At 55.1% G+C, this 27,067-nt stretch overlaps 1 protein-coding gene and 1 long non-coding RNA gene across 3 annotated transcripts; one reads left to right on the top strand and one right to left on the bottom strand.

The window, feature by feature from the left end:
• Positions 1-217: 217 nt before the first annotated feature.
• Positions 218-23,152, top strand: KRT80 (keratin 80). 2 transcript variants are annotated; one of them, XM_023211062.3, is made up of 9 exons: positions 218-622; positions 6,632-6,840; positions 11,270-11,330; positions 11,626-11,721; positions 18,428-18,592; positions 19,022-19,147; positions 19,747-19,967; positions 20,451-20,506; positions 20,642-23,152. In XM_023211062.3, exons 1-9 carry the CDS (start codon positions 323-325, stop codon positions 20,764-20,766), a joined length of 1,359 nt encoding a protein of 452 aa, XP_023066830.1. In that variant the 5' UTR covers positions 218-322; the 3' UTR covers positions 20,767-23,152. The 2 variants fall into 2 exon arrangements, with proteins under 2 accessions (XP_023066830.1, XP_023066831.1); XM_023211063.3 differs by having other exon boundaries at positions 20,607-23,152.
• Positions 19,022-22,318, bottom strand: LOC116418953. Its single transcript, XR_004229167.1, has 3 exons — positions 22,193-22,318; positions 19,479-19,594; positions 19,022-19,168 (listed from the first exon to the last, which is right to left on the bottom strand). It is a non-coding gene; the product is annotated as an uncharacterized LOC116418953 (long non-coding RNA).
• Positions 23,153-27,067: the final 3,915 nt, after the last annotated feature.

Below are 27,067 nucleotides of genomic sequence, written 5' to 3'. Positions count from 1 at the left end.
CTTGGCCCCCTCCCCAGAGCTAGGCCTGCTTTCTTGGGGGCAGGGGGCTGTGGACCAGCCCCCTAAGCAATGCAGATCCCTGTGGGGAGGGAGACCTACATGCTGCTGGGGGAGGGGCAGGAGCACCACATCATCCAACAGGTTGGTCAGGCTGGGAGGCGTCCCGCCCTCCTGCAGCTAATGAGCACTGTGCGACAGGTGTCTGCTCCTCAGTCCCCAGCCTGCCCCAGCTGTGACCAGAGCAACCAGAGCCCGCCACCCGCTGCACTCCCAGGCTTACTCGCTCAGCCCCCGGGCCCTCCTGCTTCCGGCCGGGGGCGCCATGGCCTGCCGCTCCTGCGTGGTTGGCTTCAGCAGCCTCAGCAGCTGTGAGGTGACCCCGGTGGGCAGCCCCCGGCCTGGAACCTCTGGATGGGACACCTGCGGGGCCCCCGGGCTGGGCTTCAGCTCCCGCAGCCTCACAGGCTGCTTGTCGGCTGGCACCATCTCCAAGGTGACTGTGAACCCCAGCCTGCTGGTGCCCCTGGACCTCAAGTTGGACCCCGCTGTTCAGCAACAGAAGAACCAGGAGAAGGAGGAGATGAAGGCTCTCAATGATAAATTTGCCTCCCTGATTGGCAAGGTGAGCACAAGTAGGGGGGTCCCAAACATGAAGGGCTGCCAGGCCCGGGCAGGCAGCCGAGCTCTGTGTTTCCCTGAGCATCGATCACTGAGCCCCACCCCTGCACCCAGCCAATGGGGAGATGGCACTGCTAACCCGGCAGCCTAGCTCTGAGCAGAGGCTGGGGGAAGGAAGTCCCTGATCCATCCTGGCATGTGAGGAGAAAGGGACCCCAGGATGGCCTTTGAGGGATGTCTTGATAATAACATGCTACATGACCTGGGGTCACCCACCACCCAGACAGGGACTGGGAAGGACCACCTAGTGTGCACCTAGGGATGCCCTCTTGCAGGAATGGCTGATGGAGATGTACTCTGCGGTCCCACTCTGAGGCAGGTAGACAGGGGAGATGGCCTCCCAGGCTCCAGGCTCCTGTTTATCCCTCAAGCCTCTGGTCCCGCAGCATCTCTCTCAGCTGCCCCAGTCAGAAAAGCCAGCAGGATGGACGGGGCGTGTGGGGCTGCTGCCCAGACTGCCGCAAGTGAGGGTGCAGCTCGGGTGTCAGGAGATAGGAATGCAGGGGATGATGCCTCAAGTCAGAACAGGGCAGCCAGCTGGGCCTTCCTGCACCCTGCATCCCGCCTGACTGCAGAGAGTGTGGCCTCGGCATCACAACCACACTTCCCAGACTCCACTGTCCATGGCCTGCAACAGGTCTGGGGTACTCATGTCCATCTCTGCTCCCAGGGCAAGGGAGCTCCCAAGGAAGTCCTATCCACTTCCCAAATCTGTTCTTTACTCATCTTCTCCAAGAAACTCCTCCTGACTCTGCGCCCTCCTGCACCCTCAAGAATAATCATGACAGTACCAGCTGCCATCAGTTAATTGCTTACTATGTGCCAGGCACTGTGCTGATGCTTTTCATGTTTATCTGTATTTCTCTCAACAACCTTATGGGAGAAGACAATTTTATGTCCATTTCACAGATAAGGAAAACTGTACATTTCTGACTCTCCCAGTAAACCAGAGGTCCAGCCTTCAGCCCCTGGCTCCGTCCTTGTCTGCTCTTGGCCTCTGATTCTGTGTTCCTCTGCATGTTGCTGGTCTCTCCCATGAAGTGGGAGCTCACAGAGAGGGGCAGAGGGAAGAAAGTAACATGTATTGAGCATCTACTTGTGCCTCGCCCTCTGGAGGAACTTTGCAAGTGCAATGACGTTCAAGCCACACGGCTACCCTGCAGTGGTTGTTATTTTCCCAACCGTGCAGATGAGGAAACTGAGGACCAGCAAGGCTAACTGCCTTGCCCAAGGTCACACAACCAACAAATGGTAGTTTGGATTTGAACTCAAGTCTGTTGAGACACGAAGTCAGTGGTCTCTGTGGTGGGAATCTTTTCTTTCCCTCTTCCATTCATGTGCGTAGACCAGAGTTTCATCATCCACACCTGGGGTACCCCTGGGTACCCAGAGGGGAAGGACCACTGTCCACTGAGGCAGAACATCCCTTCCCCCAGCCCTAGCTGCACAGAGCCCTGCATTGCTGGGCTGGTTCTCCCTCTAAGAGCAACCCAGCTGCCCTGGGGAGGCAGGTCTCTACAGAGCCACCTCCTCACCAAACCCAGTTTAATCCTTTAGAAGGAATGCTTCACTGAGCTATGTAATTTGGCTCAGATGGGTGATTTTTCTCCCTCAAACACCAGCACTGATATCACCCTGTGCCACTGCTATGGGGGTGGGGGGATGTAAGCCCAGGGAGGAGGCCCTCGGGGTTGGGGTCCTGTGCCCAGAGACCAGGGCAATGCCCTTGAAGTTCTTTAGCAGAATTGGAGCCTCCCAACCTTGACCTTGAGATGGGGTGCCCTTCAGGGTGGGACACAGGGAGCTGTGGGTACCGACTCTTTGGGGGCCTGGTTGCAGGAGCTCTGTCTGCCCCAAGGGGTCCCAGCTGACCCTTCAACTCTATGAAGAAGATCTATTAGCCCCACCCTCCTTGCCTCCTTGTGGAGGCTGCGAGGGCCCAGATGGAAGCAGGCAGCGGTTAAGGTGTGAAATCTGGAGTAGCATTGCGGGCTTTAAATCCCAGTCCACCGCTGACCAGTTGTGTTATCTCGGGTAGATTATTTAATCTTTCTGTGCCTCAGCACACATTAGGTTAATGGGCTCATCAGAATCACATGGGAGAATTTTTGAAAAGCAGTTAGAACATACCTGGTACATGTTAAGTGCATTATAACTGTTAAATTAAAAATGAAATAAATGGGCCTGGCCCAGGGAGCAGCTAGAATCCAGTTAGCCCCTTCCAGGCAGGAGCCTGGAGAGGAGGTGGGGAGAGGCTTCCTGCCGGATAGAGGAGTGAAGGGACTCAGGGGGCAGGGGGTACAACGCAGGGCTGTTGAGCAATGTATGGACACAGAGAAAGGCCCGGGGTGAGATGCCATGATCAGTGGGTAGGGGCTCTGGGCAAAGAGAGGAGAGGGGTGGGGGCCCTCTGAGGAACTGAGAAGAACCAGGGAGCAATGAGGAGGAGCAGAGACTCTCAGGAGGTGGCAGAGGCCCTGGAGCAGTGTGGTTTCTTCAATTTGCTGGCTGCGTTTTCCTGGGCAAGTCATTTACCCTCTCTGTGCCCCAGATTCCTCTGCTCTGCTCTGCTTTGCTCTGCCAGTAGCCCTGAGCTCATCCCAGTGGAATGACTGGTAAGGTCACAGTCGTGAGATGAAGGGGGATGAGGAGAAGCAGCAGCAGCAGAAGGAGAGGCCAGGGGAGGCAGGGAGGGAGCAAGGCCGACCTCCAGCAGAGGCTGCTGGCTGGGCTTCTTGCCTTCACACACACATGGACAACAGAGCGGATGGAGAGGGAGGCAAGAGGCAGGACTGCCTGAGGTCATCCCGGGGAGGCTGTAGAGAGGGAACCCATGAGCAGCGGTAAAATGCCCGGAGACACAGGGATGGAGACAACGTCTTCACCGAGGCCTGTGTGACTCTGGAAGAACTGAAGTCAGGCATCCCCCTGCCTGTATGCAGAAAAGCACAAACCAGCCACTCCTGATGAGTCTGTGAGGCTCCCTGGCCAAAGCCAACATCTGGCTGAAGCCCGGGGATTCAACGGCCCCCGCTGAGGAACACTACCTGTGTGGCCCAGGGGCACTCCCCTGTAAGCTGGGGACCTGCAGCCTCTAAGATGTCCGGCCTGTCTCCCTCCAGGAGTTCCAGCTTAGACTGCTCGGTTTCCCCTACAAAACATGTCTCTCCCCTAACCTCAGCCCCAACCTGGCCCTACTTTTCAACGGGGCTTCAGTTTCTTCATCTGTAAAATGGAGAGGTCCCTGCTACAGCTGCTACTGTATGATCTAAGGGCAGAGGGCCAGGCAGAGCAGAGAGGAGGAGTCAGAGGTGAAGACTCGACAGTCTTCCTGGGTTGGAGCAATTAACCTGGCACCTCTCAGGGCACCAGGATTATCAGCCCTCCCTAGGTCTTTGTTCTGAGAGGGAGGAGCCTTTCTGCAAGGAAGGTCCCAGGTGGGGGATGAGTTTCCATCCCCGCCCACAGAGACAACCAGAGACTCCCCCAAGGGCAGCAGAAAACAGGGGGCTGTCCCTAATCCCCTGAGACCACAAATGCCTTCTAGCCGGACTGGCTGGCCAAACACACACCATGTTCCAGCGAGCTAGTGCTGAAGCATAGGGAATTGAGGTTAGACAGTAGGAAGAACTTCCTGGTGTGAAGCTTTATCTGCTGCTCATGGGTGGAGGAAGGAGCCTCACATCTCTCCTCTCACTCCACCCTCAGTGTAAACATGGAGCTCCTGCTTGTCAAAACGGAGGCAAGGTGGGGTGAACAGATACCTGCCCCCCCAGCGCTCCCTTCACACACAAGGCAGGGCAGAAACCCTCCTGACCTCCATCCCTACTGAACCTGTTTGGCTGTGAGTACAGCAGAGAGCAGGATTAAGGTTGGCTTCAAGCAGAATCTACCAGTACAGATACGCAGGGGAATGGCAGCCCACAAACACCGTCAAACGCCATCATCCAGTATCCCCGCTGGCATTGTCTGCTGTGGATGTCGAAGGATCGTCAGAGCACTTCGGGGAAAACAAGGACACCCTGAAGAAGCAGAGCAGAGAGAGGGGGGCTGGCCCCACCTGACCCTTCGGGAGCCCACGAAAGTGCAGAGTAGGCAGTGGCTGTCAGATGGGGCTGTCTGGGAAGCTGGACCACCAAGTTGCTTTGTGACCCTGGAGAAGTCACTTGACACCCCTGGCCTCCATTGCCTCCTCTGTGAATGAAGGACCCAGCCCAGCTGATCCAAAAGGCTGCTGGCAGCTTTTTCAGGCTACGATTCCGGGAGCCTGGGCCAGCAGCACCGGCAGTGGCAGGAGAAGGCCCAGCTACTCACCTGTGACCATAGGGAGCATCACTGGGCTGGTTATCACAACATCCTCATGACAAACAACCCACCCTGACGGGAGCCAGGCCCCAGCCAGGCCTCCAACCTCATGGCCTTCCCTCATGGCCTATCCGTGGTACCAAGGGAGTAGAGGCCCCATGGGGGAGCAGATGGCTCCCAGTGTGATGGGGAAAGTGGTGGGTCAGGACAAATGGGAAACAGGTAAACTGGGGGCCTTTCAAGATACGAGTCATGGAGGGCTTCCTGCAGGAGGGAGCTGGAAGAACAAATGGGGAGGAGGGGAGGGCCTGGTGATGGGAAGGAGAGTAGAGAGGACAGGCAGGGTGGGGAGGAGGGAGGCAGGAGGAGCCCCAGGCTGAGCTGGGCTGGACTGGGTTGAAGGAAGGAGACGACCGTGCAGGACCCTGCCAGCAAGAGGCATATGGGAGGCAGAGTTTGAGAGGCGCAGCAGGGCTCAGAGCCCTTCCAGGGTTTCACCGCGAGGCAAAACTGTCCTTAACTGGAGGCAGAAGCCGGCCCACAAAGGGTAGCCGGGATCCCAGGGCCCACAGTGACTCCGGCAACATACAGGACGCATGTGCCACAGTGGTTAAAAGGTTCTAAGCCCAAAGTGCCTGGATTCCAGGCCTGGCTCTGCCACTTGCTAATTTTGTGACCTTGGGCGAGTTCCATCACCTCTGGTTTCCTCATCTGTAAAATGCAGCTTATAATAGTACCCACCCATGGGGGTGCTGCAGGATTTCATGGGTCAAGCATGTAGAGCAAGGCCTGGCACACAGCAGGAGCCACATGAGCACTCACTGTTGTTCCCATCCCAAAGCACATCCCCAGGGGTCCCCGCAGTCTCATGGGGAGAGTGGTGGTCGGGACAAAGGAGGAGCAGCTAAACTGAGGGCCTCGGTGCTGGAGGGAACAGGGGAGTCTTTCAACATGAGGCACAGAGGACTTCCTGCAGGAGGGAGCTGGAAGAACAAATGGGGAGAGCAGAGGCCTGGTAATGGGAAGGAGAGTAGAGAGGACAGGCAGGGTGGGGAGCAGGCAGGAGGGCCCCAGGCTGAGCTGGGCTGGACAGGGTGGAGGGAAGAAGAGGACCGCTCAGACAGGTGTTATCACTCCTAACTTCTAGCTGGGGAAACTGAGGTTCAGAGAGGCTGCGTCGTTGAGAGGATGAGTGCTTAACCACAGTACTAACCGGGCCCTACCCTGCTGAGTTTCCAAGACAAGATGAGACCACGCTTGTCGTGGCGGGAAGGGGACAGATGGGCCTCTGACACCCCATGTTCCCTGGGATCCCCCGCCCCAGCCCCAGGCAGGCACGGAGAGCCTGTCGCATGCTTGGCACTGTCACACCCTCAACCCCCCTTCCTCTGCCAGCCCTGCCCTGCCCTCGCCTGGAAACCTTTGCTAATTGGCTCCACCTTGCTCTGATCCTGTCCTTATCTTACCATCTTCAGTTTTAACAATCAGTCATTGGAGGTGCGTTCTGCTGAGTGAGGGCCCTGGGTGGTGTGCACAGATGAGCTGCCACGTCCCAGGGAGTCCCCTGCGGGCTCTTGCTGGTCAGCCCGGGGCCTCAGCACCCGACTGGTCCACACCTGACCCATTTGCCGCCCTCCTGCCCTCCCAGGTGCAAGCCCTGGAACAGCGCAACCAGCTGCTGGAGACACGCTGGAGCTTCCTGCAGGGCCAGGACTCAGCCATCTTCGACCTCGGGCATCTCTATGAGGAATACCAGGGCCGACTGCAAGAGGAGCTGCGCAAAGTGAGCCAGGAGCGGGGGCAGCTGGAGGCCAACCTGCTGCAGGTGCTGGAGAAGGTCGAGGAGTTTCGAATCAGGTACATAGAGCCCCACAGGAGCCATGAGCAAGGCCTGAGGGCTGGGAACAAGCTGTGCTAAGACGGGAGGCACTTAAGCCAGAGAAAGAGGGAAGATGTTCTGGAACATTTCTTTACCTGAGATGTTTATTGAGGGAATGGTATGTGCCAGGCAGTATTCTAAATACTGAGGATATGGCTGTGAACCTACAGCCGCCCCCTCCCTAATAGCGACCCTTACAACAAAGTGAATCTTGTGCTGGCTCCCAGCGAACCCCTGCGCCTGCTGGCCCTTGGGCATCATCATAACCCACACCCCTGCCTCGAGCAGCCGCCCCCTTGCACCTGTGGACACACTTGGTCTTGCCCACACATTGCTCTGGCAATGGGAAATTACGTCACTAACTAGAACAGATGGGTTTCTGCTTTAGATGTGGCTTTAGAGTTTGATCTGGATTGGGCTGGAAAGGAGAGGAAAGCCACGGGAAGCAGGCAGGACATGGAAAGGGTGGGTTTTATTTGAATAGAGAAGCAATGCACGCCAGACATCAAGGTAGACTCGGAATCAGACAGATAAGGAAAACAGCCCCAGTATGCAAGGTGCCTTTACAACTGAGTGGGGCGGGCAGACAGACAGACAGACAGCTGCTGGGCAGTATATTCGAGCATTTATGGGCCCCCGCTTGGGCATTAGACCAGGATGAGGTTTAATCTTCACCCTCCCCTGTCACTAGCTTTATGACCTCCAGTAAGTGGCTTAATATCTGAACCTCAGTTACTTCCTGTGCGAAGTGGGAATGATTATAGTCGATGCCAACCTAAGGTAGGTATCTAACCTAAGGAGGAAGTTGAGAGTGTGACACGGTGACTGGCAGTTATAAATGGCAGCTTTTCTATCCTTAGAAGGCTGAAGTTCTCAGCACACAGCAGGTCTTTGACACAGATTTGCTGAACTGAGTTGGCCACTCTAAAGGGGAAGGCTGGTCACTTGGGCTGCTTAGAAGAGAGGTGACCCTCTCTGGTCAGGTAGTGGGCAGGGCTTCAGCAACAAGGAGTCTGAGGCAGAGGAGAGCGGCTGTGCCCCTGCACCCACCTCCTGGGTCTGGTCTACTTGCAAGGAGACCTCCAGCCAGGGTGAGGCGAGGACAGGGCAGGCTGAACCCCTGGCCTCCCCTCCTGGTTTGGGGCCCAGCCCCAAACCCTGCCAATCTGAGGTGAGACCTACAACCTCCAGAGCAGCTGACCAGGCAGGCTGGAGGGTGGAGAGCACCTGTCCCATCCGGGAGTCCAGAGACCTGAGCTGTCTGGACTCAGACAGCTCTGTCTAGATTCCAGAGGCTGAGTTTACCCAACGCCTCTCCCCAGCCCTGCCCTCCCAGGCCTAGGGAAACACACAGGGCAGCTGACCACCCGTCCCGAGAGGTCCAGCTTCCCAGCACCTGACCATGACCGGGCAGTCAGGGCAGTTCTCTAGAATCTGTGACCCACTTCCCTGATCCCTAGTAGATCTTTGGCCCTCAAAGGATCAGAGCATGCCAGAGCTAGAGGAAGTCCTGGATCCTCCTTTTACAGGGAAGGAAACAGACCCAGAGAGGGCAGGGCTTGTCCTCAGCTACACACAGCCTTGCATGCTAAGTCCCATCCCTAACCCCAGCCAGCCACTGGGTAAGGCTGCTCCCACGAGCTCCGCCGGATCTCGTCCATGGAAGCACTTTGTAACTGGAAGTCCTATACACACACTACCTGTTGTTTTAATCCGGCTCAGCCCCCTCATTTGGCCTGCCGCCTGAGTTCTGTCCGCCTGCTACCTGACTGTACTGCCTAGGCTGAGCCTGTCTTCCTCTCTCTGGGTAGGGAACCCACCCGAGTTGGGAAGGAGAGACTGGGCAAACAGCCTAGCTGGAGGGCTTCTCGGTCTTCAGGCCAGAGCCAGGGGAGCTACAGCCTGGCTGTGCAGAGCCTAGGGCCCCCAGGAGCCAGGAGATGCCAGGCCAAGCCCCAGTAGGGAAGGGCTGTGCCCTGTCTCTACGGAGCCGATGAGATCAGCCTCACTCCCAGAAATAAACAAGTTGGCGGGGGGCGGTGCAGGTGTGACAAGCTAAAAAAGGCCTGAGAACGGGTTTGGGAATTGGTGGCTGACAGACTGGCAGAGGATTGGGGGTGGAATAGCGGACCTAAGCCTCTGTGGGGATGGAGACTTCCGAAGGCTTTGAGGTAGCAGAAACCCCAAGGATCAGCAGTCTACCCCTCCTGTTTCCTAAGGACAAAGCAGAGGCCCAGCAAGGGGAAGCAACTTGCCCAAGGCCACACAGCAAGTGACTCAGAGATGCCACATACAGCTGTGCAAACTGTGCGCTGCACAAGAGTGCATGATTTAGGCGGTGGATAGGGGTTGAAATCCAGCCAGTCAGCAGACCATGCAGGCTGGTACAAGGTCAAACAGCCCGTGAGGAAGGGGGCTTTTTTCTAATTGGCACAAAGCCTGGAGATGAAACAGTGTTGGCCTTAAGGGGACTGGCTCCAGACTGGAACCCATCGTCCAGCCTCAGCCCAATGCTCCCCACTGTCCTCTCCCCTGGGACTCAGGGCTTGCTCCCACCCCACCCACAGAGCACACCTAGTGGTCCAGGGTCAAGGCAGACCTGGCCTAGCCAGGATACTGTGAGGACGGCCCCTCCAGTCCCCTTACTCCTGGTGTCCTTCTCTGCCAGGGGAGGTTTCCCAGGGCAGCCGCCAGGCCACTTGTCTCCCTCAGCTCACCCTGCTTATGTTCCCCCAGGCAGGGTAAGTGGCAGACAGCCGCCTGTGCTCTGCCGCGAGGCTTCCTGAGGCCGAAGTAGAGGGGCTGAGCCCCAGCAGGTGCTGCCCCTGCTGCAAGCACTCTGTGAATTGCCCCACTTAATTGTTACAGCATCATGTGATCATGGCTGAGGCACACAGGAACGCACCCCAGGACACAGCTGGTTAGCAAGGAAGCCAGGATTTCAGCCCAAGTAGCCTGGCTCTAGTCCCCTTGCTTCATCAGCACACTCCAGGAACCCCCAGCCCTCTCTTGAGCCTCCATTTCCTCATCTATAAAATGAGACTAATGGGACTTGCCTAACTGGGTGCTCTGAGGGCCACAGGAGAGAGTGCAGGTGAAGCACTCAGCACTTGTCATTCCCCACTCAAGTCCCATTTCGTTCTCTCTGGGAATGCCTAGACAGCAGAACGTTCTCCCCGGCCTGCTCCTCTGCCCCGCCCCCAGGACCTATACCATCAGAGCCCCGAACAGACTCTTAGCAGCCAAGGCAGTGGCCAGGGAGGGTGTGGGCCCCTGGCACACTGAGACCAGAAACCCATGTGTCCTGCCGTTGGGTCCACACCCCTCAGCTCCTGGGGTGGGCTGGTGGGAAAGAAGGCATGAGGGGTGCCAGATACAGCCAGCTCAATGGGTGATGAGTGACGCGGCTGGGAGGCCAGGGCCTGAGGTAGGCAGGCGGCTGTAATTAGAGCTGCCTGTAATTCAGGCATTCCCCGAATAGGAGGGAAAAAAACAGAAGCTGCTGAATCCCCACGACCACTGGGGCCAGTGAGAAGTCTGGAGGCAGCAGACACCCACCCCGGGGACTAAGACAAATGTCTTGACTGGAGGAAGAGGGTCGGGCCAGGGATCTGGGGGTCCCGTCCTCCCCATCCAGTGATGTCCTTGTTCCAAACACAAGGTGGGAGCGAGTAAGGAGTCCAAACTGAGAAGAGCGTTATTGTGCTTTGTTGAGTATGGCCTATGCGGCCTGTAGCTGGCTGTCACTGCGTCAGGAGTGGGTTTTGTCAGCCCCCTGTACACGTGGGCACACGCATACCCCTTAGAGGCAGGAAGCCAAGGGAGGAGGGGTGATGCAACTTGCCCAAAAACACACTGGGGGTCCAGCTGACAGCAAAGTTCACACTCTTCCCATCCTCCCTTTGGAGGGAACACAATGGGTTAGTGTCCTACCGGCTCACAAAGCAGAGGGGAGGTGGCTGGGGCTGCAGGGAAGGCATGGAGGTAGAAGAGGTGAGGTGTGAGCAGGATGCTCCCAGCGGACTTGATTGAAACTGAGATTGTCAGTGAAGGAGGTCGGGTAAAGATGAGGGGACAAAGTGCCAGGGTGAGGGGCTGCCCAATCAGGGAGGCCTCCTGGAGAGGGTTGGGTGTGGAGCAGAGCCAGGAAAGGGCAGAAGCAGCTGGGAGAGGACGGGGTCATCAGGAGGGAGTGAGGAACTGGAAACCAATGCCGGGAGGTTGGGGGGAGAGAGAGAGAGAGGACTTGTCATAGAAGACGCAAGAGGGAGAAGGATGGGCTGCTTTTTTCTAACTGGCAAAGAGACCCCAAGTGGGATAGCAGAGGCCCTGAGCCCCAACCAAGGGGAGTTCACCAGGCCCAAGCCCCTACCACATCGAGCTGAGCAACACCTCTCTCCCTCCCAGGTATGAGGATGAGATCTCCAAGCGCACAGACATGGAGTTCACCTTTGTCCAGCTGAAGAAGGTAGCCTGCCCAGTCTGCCCCAGGGGCTCCTTCCTCATGGGCCCTGGGCCTTCTTTCCCTCCAGATATCCTATTCTCCTTTATGCCCAATCAAAGCCCTCAGAGGCTTAAGTCCCAGGACCAACAGACAGACAGGGAGATACCCCCATCCCCATCCAGCTCCTTTTTCGAGGCTCTGAGCCAGATCTCCTCTGGAATCACCCCCACTCTCACCCATGAGGCAGTCCCCTCAGCCCACTCCTGCCCGGGGACCCTCCGTTCCCTCTCCCACCACTCACCACTGCTCCCAACCCCAGGACCTGGATGCAGAGTGTCTTCGTCGGACTGAACTGGAAACCAAGTTAAAAAGCCTGCAGAGCTTCGTGGAGTTGATGAAAACCATCTATGAGCAGGTGAGTGAGATGGGGCCAGTGTCCCGCCAAGCCCAGAGCTGGCTGGTCCATGGGTAAAGGACTCAGGGGAAGCACAGCCATTCAGTGGGGCATGGAGACTCCAACAGTCACTTACAATTTCCAGCCCCAGCATAATAATTTCCTAAACCCCTTCCTGTGATTATGTCAATAACCCTGCACGACCCCTGGCCATTCATCTCATGGAACAGGGGCCAGTTCCCCAAAGGCCACTCTTTCTGGAAGAACTATATCTTTGTGTGCTAGAGTACTGAGGGCATGCGGGGGACCAGGTGCCTCAGACAAGGGTCAGGAGGCTGGCCTCAGGAGCATGGAACCCAGGGGCCTGGAACGAGCATTCTGACTGAACTGATCTCTCTCTCTAATTCCTGCAGCCTAAACCACAGCCCCCACAGTGCTAGTTCTGATAGGCCTGCCTTTCCCTCTTCCCCATTTTTGGCTAATGACCTAGTAAATGGAGACAATGGAAACATTTGCATTTGTTTCCTTAGTCCTCAGTGGGGCCTAGTGTACAAGGGCCCAGAACAGTGTAGCATGTGTCAGCACAGCCATCAGATGGGCACAGCCGCTGGCTTCAGGACACCACTCCTCCATGCCAGCTGCTGACTCCCAGGCACCCTTCAGAATATGCGTCCTCCTCTCCACACCACTTCTTTCAGGGATGGGGAGGTTCGGGGTGACACTCCTGGGCTGAAGTTCCTTCCACAGAGGTCTTCAGTTCAGCTAGGAGCAGGCAGCACCACTGCTGGGGATAACAGGGCTTGGCCACCTAAGTGCTGCACACTGCTGGTGCCAAGCTATGGCAGTGCAGCTAAGGTCAAGGCCGAGATCAAAGTCACCACCACAACTTACAGATTCTACTAAAATGGTCCTGTGATCTGCTGACCACAGCTTCATGGCTGCATCCTGTGGAAAGGAAGACCGGGCCCCATGGCCCTGTCATGGGCCACACTCCTTTCCAGCAGTCCCAGCCTCCAGCTGGGGCCTCTGTGGAACTGAGTCTTGTTTGTGGCCACGAGGTGTAGCATAGCAGAGAGAACAACAAACCCTTGGGAGCAGCAGGCAGGCAGCCCTCCCAGGCAGTCTGCTTTCCCCATAGCCCTGAAAAGCTTCTTGGTCCTAGCAAATCCCCACACAGCCAGGCCAAGTGCTGTGGGGCTGACCAGGGCACCATGCCCACTGGCTGGGTGGGAACTGGGCTAGGGGCCCCTCTGCCCAGACTCACTGTGGGCTTGTGCAGCCCAGGCAGGCATCAGCAGGACCATCTCGCATCTCCACTGGGCTGGATCTCTGCCATCCTTGGGCCTCCACCCACTCGTACTGCCTCTGAGAGGCTGAGCCCATGGGTGGGTGCAGATTCTGCCGAGCCTAGGTGGAGTGCAGATTCTGAAACCCGAGCCCAGCATTTCTCCACCTGCTCACTGATGTCTCGGCAAGCTCAGAGCTCAAGCTCTAAGCCAGGATGCAGGCCCTGCAGCTGTAGGGACATAACTGGAAGAAGGCTGGGCATAACCAGTGATATTCCTGAGCATTGCCCAGTTGTACCCCACAAGACTTCTTGGCCCCTGCCCCAGTAGCCAGGCCTGTAGGTTCCCTTCGGATTTTGCAGTCCTTGGGCCCCAATCCCAACTTGGCCTTTTTTTTTTTTTACTATTTCTGTGACTTTAGGCAAGTCATTTCTCCTCTCTGTACCTTAGTGTCCTTATCCGCAGCATGGAAAGAGTATCAGGACCAGCCTCATAGGGCTGTGAGGAGGACTCAGCCCACTCATTCATTTAACAAATGTTTATTGCATGCCTACTAAGTGCCAGGCACTGACACCACAGCCTGGGCAAGCTCCCTTCTCTCAAGGAGGGCATGACTTAGCTGAGAGAAGTCATAAGCAAGTCAGCAAATATCTGGACAAGATGGCTTTGCAGGGTGACAGATTCTGGGATGCAAAGAAACCGGGTGCTGCACTGGAGCTGGAGGGAGTGGAGAGCCTCAGAGCCCATGGGCAGGGCCTCTCAGAGGCGGTACCCTCCCCAAGAGTGGCAGAGATCCAGCCCAGTGGAGACTGGAGATGGCACAGAATTGCTATGCAAAGCCCCTAAGGCAGGAGGGAGCCTGGCAATTAAAGGAAAAGAAAGAAGCCTCTGGTCAGAGCACACCGGGCAGGGTGGGAGCCTTGGGTCAGAGAGCGCCTCACAGGGTTGGCTCATGACTTGGACCTCATTCTGAGTGTGACAGGCAGCCTCCAGTGGGCACTGGGGCAGGGCGGCACACAGCGGGTTTCAGGTGTGGTTGTGCTATCCTGAGCCTGCCATGGAGAAGGGCCTGCGGTGAAGGCAGTAGGGGCCAGGGCACGACAGCAGTTATTATTACTTTTGGGAGCAAAAAGATGGGGTTGAAATTGGAGGTTTGCCTTTCTCTCCATACACGGCTGCAGGCTAAGAGGGCAATGCTGACTCTTTGCCAAAAATATTCCCCACACCAGAGGGTGTCTAACTCAGTGTTGTCTGATAGAAATGTGAACTGCATATGTAATTTTAAGTTTTCTAGTTGCCACATTTTAAAATAACAGAAAAAATAATTTTAATAATATATTTTATTTAGCCCAATATATCCAAAATATAATTATTTCAACTACTACATCATTGGACAGAGCAGCTCTGAGCAAAGACTGTGCCAGCCACGTCTGCCTCAGGTGGAAGAAAAACCTGGCAGAATACGAGTGGCCCAGGAGGCCCCGATACTCTAGTTTCAGCTTTGGAGCAGACACCAGATCAGAAATATAGGCCCACGCCTGTGTCCCAGAAAACAGCCCTCTCCTCTCTCCAAAACACATGTGCCCTTCCCAGCCAACTGAGCAGGGGCTCATGGCCATGATCTGCTTAGACTTCATCTGCTGCAAACCCTCTGCCTCTCTCCTCCGGGCGCACAGGCTGGAAGGGTCCCCCGCAGTTTCTGAGACACAGTACAGCTCCCAAGTGTGTTTGGGCCTGGCTGCATCCTGTTGGAATGCCACCTACCCCACCCCTACACTCTGGCTCCAGGGAGATTAGCTATGGAATCTGCTGACAACCCCCTGCAGCCAGGCACACCTCGAGGGAGGCCCATCCCTGCAGAGAGAAGCCAGTGCTGCCTAAACTTTTGCATGGAGGCTGCCCCAAGACTAGGCTGCTCTGCCTCTGGACACTTCATCCCAGCTTTATCACTATTACCAATTACCATAATAGAGAATCCTTAACTACTATTTAGTGAGCACCTAATATATTCCAGACACTGTGCTAAGTACTTTCCAGTCTTAATCTCAGTTAACCCTCACGACAACTCTATGAAGTAGGGATAATAATTAAGACAGCACAGATTTTGAACAGCTGGGATTTGAATCCTGGGTCAGTAACTGTGGGAACTGGAGCAGGCTATTTTATCTCTATATGCCTCAATTTCCCCATCTATAAAATGGGGACAATAATAGCATCTACCTCACTGGGCTGTTGTGAGGATTTGTTTTGTTAACATGTCCTAAAATACTTAGAACAGTAACTGACACATGGTACGCATTCAATAAACATTAGCTGTTTTCAGCTCTATAATTAGATCCATTTTACAAATGAGAAAACCAAGGCTTAGACACATTTAAAAACTTGACGAGGGTTACTCAACTAATAAGAAGGGATTGGCCGGGCGCAGTGGCTCACGCCTGTAATCCCAACACTTTGGGAGGCCGAGGCGGGTGGATCACCTGAGGTCAGGAGTTCAAGACCAGCCTGACCAACATGGTAAAACCCTTTCTCTACTAAAAATACAAAATTAGCTGGGCATGGTGGTGCATGCCTATAATCCCAGCTACTTGGGAGGCTGAGGCAGGAGAATTGCTTTAACCCAGGAGGCGGAGGTTGTAGTGAGCCAAGACCGCACCATTGCACTGCAGCCTGGGCAACAAGAGTGAAACTCCGTCTCAAAAAAAAAAAAAAAAAAAGAAGTGATAGTATTCAGTGTCCAGAGCCATTAGCACTACATTTTACTCTCCAACACTGTTACTCCATAAGAGTCAAGATCTACCCTGACGTGGGGAACACAGTAAGGGTGCTCACACGCACAGCAGCCTCCTAAGGGAAGCCCTAAACTGTACTTCGGCTCAATTCTTAACCATTTGGAGGCTCACGTGCTCTCCAGGGGGCCCATCCCATGCGGCACCTCCACACCACACAAGCCAGCATTGTCATACTCACGCAGCCCAGCAGGGGCCTGCGTGTCCGAGCAGGTCTGTGGGTGTTCTGAATGCTCCATTTCCTGCTTTTGTTTACCAAGCTCCTGCTTAGCCTGCCTCGTTCCAGAAAATGTATGGCCAGTCTTTTCACCCTGGCTGGGAAGTCCTACTATAGTGCATCCTCACGGTGCGCTGGCCTTTCCTGGGGCCATAACAAATGCCAAGTTAGGCCCTCGTGTAGAAGCACACTGGAGGGCTGTGTCTGGGGCCCCCCACCCCCACTGATGCCCACAATGTGTCAACCAAAACAGCCTCAAAGCTGCAACTCTGAAACTGTGCCCAGCCAAGCCCCAGCCAGGGTCCTGGTGCCACATGGGAAATGTCGGCTAGTGACTGGGGCAGGAGAGGTGGGGCTATGGTAACAATTGATCTTATTCTGGCACGGGTTGGGCCATCAGCCTGCTTTTCCCAGAGATTTATATTTTCATTTGAAGATCAACCAAAACCCCCAGCAGGAGACAGGCAAGGGCAGCTGGCCACTGAGCTCAGGGTCCTGCCAGCTCCAGGGCAGAGATAGGCTGTCCCCCAGAGGAGCTTCCGAATGCCTGCCACTTCCCCACCATCCTTGTCACCACGAGGTGCTGGAGGGCAGAGTCAGTTCCCAGACAGGCCTTTGCGGCTGCCCACACAGCCCTAGCTGGCCCCTCATCCCTGTTGTCTACAGTTCAGAAGTCCAGCCTCTGCCTGAGACAGAAACCAAAGGCCTCAGCACAAACTCTCTGAGCAGAAAGAGGGACAGAGGATCAGGAGGGAGCCCAGAGTTAGGAACCAGGATCAGAACACAGTCAGGAGCTAAAAAGCTGAGCCTGGATCCCAGCAGGCATCCGGGGGCACCAGCCAGTTTTCAGGAAATATTGGGGCTGGAAGAGCACATTGAACATTGGCACAGGGTACAACAATCAAGCCCAGCTGTGGGGACTCCGCAAGGCAGACAGCCGGTGTGTTCAATAAGAGCAATGGCAAAGAACAAAAAAGAGAGAAATGGAGATTACAAGAGACCTAGAGACACATGGACCAACTGCAGTATACAGGCCTTGTTTGGATCTTGATTCAAACAAACACGTTTAAAAAATTACAAGGTGGTCAGCAAAATGGGAACGCTGACTGAAATGTGATGATTGAAATAGGGGTCAGGGTGGACTGTAAATGCCAGAAGGAGCACGATGTGTCTGTGCCCAACACCCACCTCCTCTCTGGCCCCCTCCCTGCCATCAACTCACTCGGCACAATGCTCGGTTGACTCCCCTTGCTCCTCCTTCCCACAGGGAGGCCCTACCCTTTTCAGCATCTCCAGGGTAAGCAACCCAGGGCCCTTTGCAGCCTCTAGAGATCCCTGGTCCCACCTGCCTCCCTACTCACCCCTGAGCATTCTGGCTAGAAAGCTGCAAGGCTGTAGGCAGGAGAGAAAGCTGCTCTGGGGCCAGAAAGACAATGAAAAAGGTGTCAGCCCCTTGTCTCCACACGCTAAAGGAGCGTCACAGCAGCAACAGCAGCAGGGGCTCTGGGGCCCACCCTGCCACTCACCACTGTCTCCACAACATCTTTGTGCCTCAGTTTCCTCCTCTGGGGCTGCAGCAATGCCAGCCTGGTGAGGATGTGTGAAAAGCGCTCAGCACACAGTCCAACCTGTAGGGAATTCCTCAGGGAATGGTGGGTTTTACCATTTCCAGAAGTCTCCAGGGATAGGGAGGAGATGGTGAAAATATTGTGGTCGTCCAGGCAATGTCCCTTGGCTAGAGAGGGAGCGGGCAGTGAGTCTCCAGGGGGACCCTGAAGTCAGCACCGGAGGCTGTGCCCAGGCCCCTCACAGGCTGTTGGCTTTCAGTGGGGCGGGGAAAGGGGAGTACAGGTTTGTCAGCCTCCAGCCCTCCCCAACCCTGGTCACTCACTTGCTTCCCTCCCAACATTTACCAAATGAACTGAGGCACTCCTTTCCCAGACACAGGGACTCAGAGATGAACACGGCTCTGCCAGGCTCACAGGGAGCTCCTTGCCCAGTGGGAGAGGCAGAGCTGCACCCCACAGCACAGGAATAATGAAACAATGAATAGAAGGGCCCAACTCAGCCCCAGAGCCTGACTTCTCGGGCCCTTTCCCATCAGCCAGGAGGAGGCTATCCCTCCTGGGGAGAGGGCAGCAGGACAGGCAGTGGGGAAGCTTGCGGGGTAGCTTTTAGAACCTACAGTCCCAGCCTGCCCTCCACTCAGAGAGGAGGACCGTGGGTGGGTGAGCAGTGGGCAGTGAGCTGCCTTCTGAGAGTCCTGGCTAGGGAGACATAGCAGAGAGGCATTCCGTCTTCCACCATCTCTCCAGAGGGACAGGAAGGGAGCAGCTCCACTCCCTGCTCACCCCGGGGACAAAGGGACTGTGTGGGACTGAGGGTCCTTGTGCCCTCCCCACCAGCCCTGAGCCCCCACACCTGTGCCCGGCCAGGAGCTGAAGGATCTGGCAGCACAGGTGAAGGATGTGTCAGTGACCGTTGGCATGGACAGCCGCTGCCACATCGACCTGAGCGGCATCGTGGAGGAGGTGAAGGCCCAGTATGACGCCGTCGCGGCTCGCAGCCTGGAGGAGGCCGAGGCATACTCTCGGAGCCAGGTGGGGCTGACCGTGCAGGGCAGGAGAAGCAGCCTGGACAACTCTCAGGGTGGCAGGAAGGGCTAGACTGGTGATGGCTGAGGTTGCCTGCAGCTCTCTGTCCTGAGAGTCTACGAGAGAGGAATGGAGAAGAACAGGGGCGGGCGGGCAGGGCGAGACCACAGAAGCTGGTCTGTGCCCTCCAGGAGTTCGAGGTGGTGCTGTTATCAGCAATGCCAGGCCAGATGTGGGCATGGGGCTCAGCTAGGGCAGCCAGGAGGAGGCCACCTAGAAAGTGAGGTGGTAGGGGAAGCAGAGGGAGCCTGGCCTGGCGTGGTGGGCTGCAGAGTTGGAGATGGGACTGGGGGGTGCAAGAAAAAGCAGAGGCGGGTAACAGGTGCTGGGAATGGCGCTGAGCTGCCCCTCACTGAGACCTCCACGTGCCTGCAGCTGGAGGAGCAGGTCGCCCGCTCAGCCGAGTATGGGAGCAGCCTCCAGAGCAGCCGCAGCGAGATCGCGGACCTCAATGTACGCATCCAGAAGCTGCGGTCCCAGATCCTCTCTGTCAAGAGCCATGTGAGTATCTGGGGGACGTGCCTGGGGGTGGGGAGGAGAGCAGGGAGACACAGTCATGTGTGCTAAATGACCCTGGGTGAGTCGCTTAGCGCTCTGTGCCTCAGTTTCCTAATCTGTCAAATGGGATAATAGTACAGCCTCCTAAAGTAATTATGAGGATCGTGTGAGCTCTGCATACAAAAATACTCTATAAACTGATCAGGGCTGCTGGAACGTTAGAAAGCCCCCGCACCACGCACACCCAGAGCCCACTCCCTCCTGGGAGCCCCCCACCAACTATACAGAGAAGAGGGAGTAGAGGCCTAAGTCCCAGCTTCCAGTCAGGACAAACCTTCAGGACAGGTGCTGCCTCATAAGGACAGCCAGGACAGGCTCCTTTAATGGCTTGTGGTGCTCTCTGCTGGCCTTGGGAAGGTGCCTCTTCGGGTCGAACTGAACTCCCTCTTGCTGCATGGCAACCAGTTACCACACCCAGAAATGCCATTGCTCAGCCCATCTCCCCACACCCAACCCCACCGAGGACAGAGATGACTCCTAGCCCTGGCCTGCTCCTCCTTCCCCTGCTCACAGGCCCTTTCCCTCTGTCCTCCTGGCTGCAGTGCCTGAAACTGGAGGAGAACATCAAGGCAGCTGAGGAGCAGGGTGAGCTGGCCTTCCAGGACGCCAAGACCAAGCTGGCCCAGCTGGAGGCCGCCCTGCAGCAGGCCAAGCAGGACATGGCGCGGCAGCTGCGCAAGTACCAGGAGCTGATGAATGTCAAGCTGGCCCTGGACATTGAGATCGCCACCTACAGGAAGCTGGTGGAGGGCGAGGAGGGCAGGTGAGAGCCAGGGCTGGTGAGGAAAGGCTGGAGGGGAAGGAGGGCTGGAGGCCCAGGCCTACACAAAGTCAGTTCTCCTTTCCAACATGATACAGTGAGCCTCGCAGCCCTGGGTTTAAGTCCTGGCTCAGTCACTTACAAACTGGGACCTTGGCCCAGTTCATTTCATCCTGTTTTCCCATCTGGAAAGTGGGCTGATCATAAACATGGTTCACCTGTGGCAGGGATGATTCATGTGATTATGCATGCAAATGCCTGTCAAAACTCAGAGCTCAGTGCTATTAGCCGTTTATGGCATGGAGAGGGGCCAGAGGTCCAGAGAGGACAAGCTGGCTAGCCAGGGCCACACAACAGAACAACCCCAGGGCTGGGAGTGACCACCAAGAACTACCCTCCACTTGCCAGCCCCCAGGGCAGTTTAAGCCACAGGCTCTCTTCACATCCCATCATATCCCTCTCCCACACCCCACCCCTCACCCCCAGGATGGACTTGCCCTCAGCCACTGTGGTCAGCGCTGTGCAGTCCAGGTGCAAAAGCGGTGAGTCCTCTTGCCCTGAGAACCCATGGTGGGGTGGGGGTGAGAGTGTAGGGGATCATGATCCTAAAGGCATCATTTTAAGTGGCTCCCAAACCTCCAGCCCCTTCCCTCCCCTACCCCTTATGTTCCCTGTAGCTGCCTCCAGGTCAGGCCTCTCCAAGGCCCCCTCCCGAAAGAAGAAGGGCAGCAAAGGCCCCGTGATCAAAATCACCGAAATGTCAGAGAAGTACTTCTCACAGGAGTCGGAGGTCTCAGAGTGAGGCGACGGGACCCCAGGAACCCCAGGGAACTCCGCTGCAGCAGAAGGGACTTAAGCTAGACTCTAGAAAGCAGCTTGGAGCCTCTAGGTTGGGAGGAGAGGCAAAATCTGATACTGAACTGAGAGCGGGGGTTCAAAACTGACTGCTGTTTTGTGGGCTGCCAGGGTGGGAGAGGAGCATCAGCAGCTGCTCAGAGCCACTCCGCTCCGTATCAGTATCTCACAGTCCCGTCCTTCCAACCTTCTGGCCAGAGGTTTTCCTGATGAGTGAGCTGGAATTAGGGGTCAGTTTTGTCTCCACCTCCTTGCTCCTCTGAGGCCCCTCCTCCAGCATTGGGCTCTGCCAAGGCCCTTCTGACTCTTGCCCAATCCTTGACCTTGACTCCTATCTCAAGCCTTGCCTTGCCTCTGCCTCAGAACTGAGACTGGGACCGGCTCATCCACCTATGGGCGGGAGCCGAGGAGGATGGTGTGGGCCCTGTCCTGTATCTGGAGTTCCTGGGAAGGCTGGCTGCTGAAGACCCTCTTGGCTTTCCCATGCTCCTTGGGCTCCCCAGAGACCTGACAGTGTTACAGAGTGAAGGGAGGAGGGGCCCTGGGTGTTGGGGACCTAAGCCTAGGCCCCAGAGATCAGCCCGAACACCTGCACCCCTCCCTGCTCCTATGGGTCCCTCCCAGTAGGCCACAGTCAGAACTGGACGGGCTGTCCCCAACCAGCTCCTAGCACCTTCTCCAGAAGCTATTCTTGCCATAATCAACTCCCTGGGAGTGGAAGCCAGATGGCAGCTTGAGATTAGGCAGGAGCACTAGATCTTCCTTTCACTTCCCTGCCATACTGGGGTCCTACCAGCCTGGGATCTGAGCTCTCTGCCCCCAGCCCAGGTTGTTCCCAGCCTAAACACCTGGTTTTGGTGCACCTAGCCCTGGAGACCCCTGGTCCCACCCCTGCCATGGAGCCCCAGGTCTACTTCCCAAGAATCTCACTTCTCAGGGCCTCTGTTCTCCTCTCTATTGGGCCAAATAGCCTTGCCCTCCCCTCCTTGACATTCATGGAAGAGCCCAGGAACTCCCCACACCTATGGAGTTAGAGCTCCTCCTTTCTTCTCACTCTGCCCCCCTCCTCCCTCCATGCCCATTCCCCCTGCCTCTGGCCAGCCAGCAAGAAGGCACAGTCCAGGCACGTCTGGGAGCTTCCAAGCCCTTGAGGTCCAGCTGTGGGGCCCGAATGACAGCCTTACAAGGGCTCTACCAGAGAGGAAAATTCCACATTCCACCAGAAGATGGGGGTGCTGGCAGGCATACTCCTGTCTCCCCCTCTTGGCTGTCAATGCTGAGGCTTGCAGAGGCATCCCAGTGGCACCAGCCTCCCACTGCACAGCTTCCTTCCCTCCTTCTCTCTCATCTCCCCTCCCTGCCCCTCGCCTCACCTCCTCTTCTAGACTGCATTAGATTCATTCATCTCATTTTCCAGGACATGCTGGCCAGAGGTCTGGGCCCATCCCAGGCCTGTGGGGAGCACTGGCGGGTTACTGACTCTCCGGCTGTGGGAACTCAGATATTCTCATCCCCGAAGTCCCAAAAGAGGGTGCTGATTGGTGCTTTTCCTCAGGCTCTTCATTGGTTTCCAAGGGAGCAAATCCTCAGTGGGGATACAAGATATATAAAGTATATATTATTTTTTCATAACTTATGTGGCTTTTAACTTATTGCTTCCCTTCCTGTTTCTGCATGATCAGTCTGTATGTACTATCTGGATAGATAGCACACGCTCCAGCCACCTCACCTGATTGGCTATCTTGGGGCCATGTCCCCTTTTCGCTGCCACAGGATGAATAAAGTGTTGAGATTTGTCTATGGAGAAAGTTGTATGTCTGTTTTTTATCTCCCCTCTCAGGATCGGTCAGTCACTGGTCAATCAGGCTGACCATGGAACATTAGGAATTCTCCAATTAAGGGAGAAAAAGTCCAGGGACCCAGTTATATCTTCAGACCAGTGCAGCTTGGACACACAAAGGGCTCCTGTCTCACCGTCTGGTATGGTTTGGATGCTCGTCCCCTCCAAGTCTCGTGTTGAAATGTAATTCCCAGTGTTGGAAGTGGGGCCTGGTGGGAAGTATTTGGATCGTGAGAGAGGATCCTTCATGAATGGCTCAGCACCATCCGCTTGGTGATGAGTGAGTTCTCACTCAATTCACGTAGATGTGGTTGTTTAAGAGTCTGAGACCTCTCCCCTCTTTCTCGCCATGTGATATGCTGCTCCCCCTTCACCTTCTGCCTTTACTGTAAGCTTCCTGAAGCCCTCACCAGAAGCTGAGCAAATATGGGTGCCATGCCAGTACAGCCTGCAGAACTGTGAGCCAAAATAAATGTCTTTTCTTTATAAATTACTGAGTCTCAGGGATTTCTTTCTTTCTTTTGTGTGTGTGTGTGTGTGTGTGTGTCTGTGTGTCTGTGTGTCTGTGTGTGTGAGACAGAATCTTGCTCTATCGTCCAGGCTGGAGTGCAGTGACCGGATCTCAGCTTACTACAACCTCCGCCTCCCGGGTTCAAGCAATTCTCCTGCCTCAGCCTCCTGAATAGCTGGGATTACAGGCACCTGCCACCATGCCCGGCTAATTTTTTGTATTTTTAGTAGAGATGGGGTTTCACCGTGTTGGTCAGGCTGGTCTCGAACTCCTGACCTCAAGTAATCTGCCCGCCTCAGCCTCCTGAAGTACTGGGATTACAGGTGTGAGCCACCACGCCCAGCCAGGGATTTCTTTATGGTGTGTTTAAGTGTGTTTAAGAACACACTATAAGCACAGCCAGGTCCCTAGGCTGACTAATACACTGTCCTGCCCCGAGACTACACCAGCGTTGACCTATGTTCCCAGTGCCTCCTGACGTATCCAGGCACCACACAGGCTGCTTTAGCCAGCACACATGCCAGGGATTCCCCAGTGGTGGCAGGTTTTCTTCTTAAGCACTTCTGCCCTACTGGGAATTGACACAGCCCAGAATGTATTCTGATGGGTATGGGCCCAATCCTGCCAAATCAAATCCCAAGTCAACGCATAAGGATTGAGGACCTCCTCCAAGCCCAGCCTTGTGCTAAGACTCCTCCAAGACAGGGGTCCACCCCTCCACCGCAAGAAGTTCACAGTCAGGCTGAGAGATGAGATATCCACCCAAGGTAGCCACCCTGGACTTCCTCGCCACATGTAGAAGTGGGTGCTATCAAAGGTCAGGGAAGAGAAGGGTTTGTGGAGGGAATCAGGGAATCAGAACAGGCTGCTTAGAGGAAGGGGAACTTTAAGTGAACACAAAGGAACTCAGTTAGGAGACAGACCAAAGGAAGAACAGGTGTCTCAAAGGAAAGGAATAGCGGGAAGGGACGTGGAAGCATTTGTGTCCTGGCCCACCCACTCACAACAAGAAGACTTCAGGCAAATAGAGCATTGCTTTCCTATCTGTAAAATGGGGCACACCCCTTCCCTACTTAACTCACAGGGTGCTTGGGCATTTGATGAGGTGGCTATGTTTATTCCTTTCAGGAAAGCCACATCTCTTGCTTCCGGCACTCTGAACTAAAATAGCTCAACAATTGTAAAGGCTTATTAGTGATGGTGTGATTATTACAGCAGACATTAAGGATTAAAGGTGACCAACTAATCAGGAGACTCAAATGCAAGCAAACAGACCTCGTGCTGGCTCAGCGCACAGCACAGGCAGGCTCCTGGGCTAAAGTTCAGAGGCTTGAGTTTATCCATTCCCCTGAAGACCCTGAAGGGCAGGCTCCACTCTCAAAACTCAGAAGAGACTGATAAGCCACATAACCGTCCAAGAGAGGCCTAGAGCTGAGACCAGCTCTCTCATTTTATCTTTGTTTTCTATTTTATTAATTTCTGAATTGGAGTTTGAATTTCTGAATATGAATATGAATTTCATAGTCAAGAATTTCATGAGGCCAGGAGGTGATGGCTATGCCTAAAATCCCAGCAATCCCAGGTGGCAAGTGCCTGTAGTCCTAGCTACTTGGGAGGCTGAGGCAAAAGGATCACTTGAGCCCAGGGATTGGAGGCTGCAGTGAGCTATGATCGCGCCCATTGCACTCCAGCCTGGGCAACAGAGTGAGACCCCATCTCAAAAAATTTTTAAAAAAGAAAGAAATAAAAGAATTAGATGACATATTTGTTATTTCCTTCCTATTTTCTTTGAGTTTATTATTTTTATTGCTTTTCAGCTTCTTGAGTTAAATGCTTTAATTTTCTATCGTCTTTTTAAATATAAGATGCTTTGAAGACCATATGTTTTCCTCTAAGTATCATTTGACTGCTTCCAGTCATTTTCATTTGTAGAATTTTTATTGTATAGTTAAAACGATTTGATTCTCTGACTCCTAAGTTTTAAGAAACTTACGACCCACACATGGGTCCTTCATTTCACAAACATTTACTGAACACATACTTAGCCTGTGACTGGCCCTGCTCTGGACACACAGGGGGACATTAAATTCATCCAACATTTCTCTCTGTATCCTTGACGCCCCACTCCTCTACTTAAGCAGTGCTTCAGTCACCTGCTTTTGTGACTTTTATCCCCAGAAGACTCTAAACTCCTTGAGGGCAAAGATCATGTCCCACTGCCTTCCTAAGGCTTTACACAGTGCCTGCCACGTAGTAGGTGTTCAATAAATGCAAAATGAATGAAAGGATGAATGAGCAATGTCCCTCCGCAGCCAAGATCTCTAGCCTAAAAGTCCTACGAAGGTGAAGACACATCTTCTTGACCTTTGGATCCCAGGTGCTGGTGCAATGCCTGGACATTGAAGGAACAGAGTGAGAGTGTGCAGGCTGAATGAATAGACGGGAGAAAACAAGGGCTTCCCTACCCAAACAAGGAAACGCTCCTGCCCCTTTCAGGCTAGCAAAACCTAAACCGTTTCCGAAAGGCACAGAGTCTGATCCCTCTTCGCATACAAAACTACCTCCTCTCTCCTCCTTCCCACTCCTGCCCTCCTCAGTTGTTCAGTGAACCCCTGGCCAACAGCGCCAGCCTTCCTCTGGCTGCAACAACAAGCCCCCGCACAGGTCTGGCTCTTTCTCCTGTCATCAGTGAGACTCAGAGTGGCCAAGCACTGTAACTCTGGTCACCAGGCAGGCGAAAGGAAGCACTGTGGCTGCCTGGAACGATTTCTTACCTGCAGACTGCCTGCCATAGGGGCAGAAAAAATGATCAAACCTAAGAGTTGGTGAGGCAGAGACTGAAACACAAAATGTAGGTGGGTTCAAGCAGGCACCCAAGAGGTAGTGCCCAGCCCAACTCCCCAGGCTCAGCCTAGATCAGAGCTCAGAGGCCTTGTGCCAGGACTGGCAAGTCAGTGCCCTGATGGCTCTAGAGAAACCTCCAAGAAAGACCCGGGACCAGAGTCCAAGGCAGGCCCTGTGTGCTGCAGACTGACTGCACACGCCCCTCCTGCACCTTCTCCTCCTGTCTTCAGGCCTGAGGGAGAATAGCTGGGGGCTGGGATGGGGGCAGGGAAAGTTGTCCTTGTCCTCCAGAGCTGATGAGGGAGACCCACACAGAAGCAGAGAGACAGACACAACCAGAGCCCCCTGGGCAGAGCTCGAGACCTCGGAACCGGGGCCTGCAGAACAGCTGGGGAAGTTAGTCAAAGAGGGCTTCCTGGAGGAGGGGAGGAGGCTGCTGGGAAGGAGGGGTGATGGGGCTAGCAAAGAAGAAGGGAATGGAAATGACCCAAGGGAGGGAAGTGGAAGGGATTTGCTCAGCCTTCAGTCTGGGGCTGTGAGTTACCAGACAGCAGCAGGGGAGACCTGAGTTGAGAATGAGGAAAACTTGGGAGCACACGTTGTAATGTGGGGTGACCCCTGAAGCCCCCACAAGGTGTAAGTCAACTGGTGCAGGGACTGCATCTTACTCAGCTGTGCCCCCCAATGTCTGGTAATGCACCAAGCATGCAGTCGGCACTTACTAAATGCTGGCTACATGCAGAGGCCTAAGTGGCAGGGGGCTGCAGCTGCGGAGGGACAAGAGGTGGGTCCATCGCGGAGGATGTTTCCAGCACCTACTCTGTGCTCCGCCCTGTGGTCAGCTGCAGAGGGATGAGAGGCAGGTCCATGGCGGAGGAGGTTTCGAGCACCTACTCTGCGCTCCACCGTGTGGTCGGCACAGTGGGGCGGAAGGAGGGAATAAAGGGTGAAATAGGGTCCTTGCACTCAAGCGCCTCTGAACTGATGTGGGGTAGCCAGGATCTGGCCCAGGGCTCCCTGTTGTACCCAAGTCCCTCCAGTTTTGGTCAGCCC

The sequence above is a fragment of the Piliocolobus tephrosceles genome, chromosome 10, assembly GCF_002776525.5.
Source record: "Piliocolobus tephrosceles isolate RC106 chromosome 10, ASM277652v3, whole genome shotgun sequence".
NCBI classification, from domain to species: Eukaryota; Metazoa; Chordata; class Mammalia; order Primates; family Cercopithecidae; genus Piliocolobus; species Piliocolobus tephrosceles.
Note: the sequence above shows the minus strand (reverse complement) of the source record. Positions and strands in the feature narration are given on the sequence as shown.

Coding starts and splice junctions, on each gene's coding strand:
- KRT80 (XM_023211062.3), top strand. CDS start 323: ATGGCCTGCCGCTCCTGCGTGGTTGGCTTCAGCAGCCTCAGCAGCTGT. Junction 6,841..11,269: donor GTCGAGGAGTTTCGAATCAG/GTACATAGAGCC, acceptor TCTCCCTCCCAG/GTATGAGGATGAGATCTCCA. Junction 19,968..20,450: donor GTGGAGGGCGAGGAGGGCAG/GTGAGAGCCAGG, acceptor CCTCACCCCCAG/GATGGACTTGCCCTCAGCCA.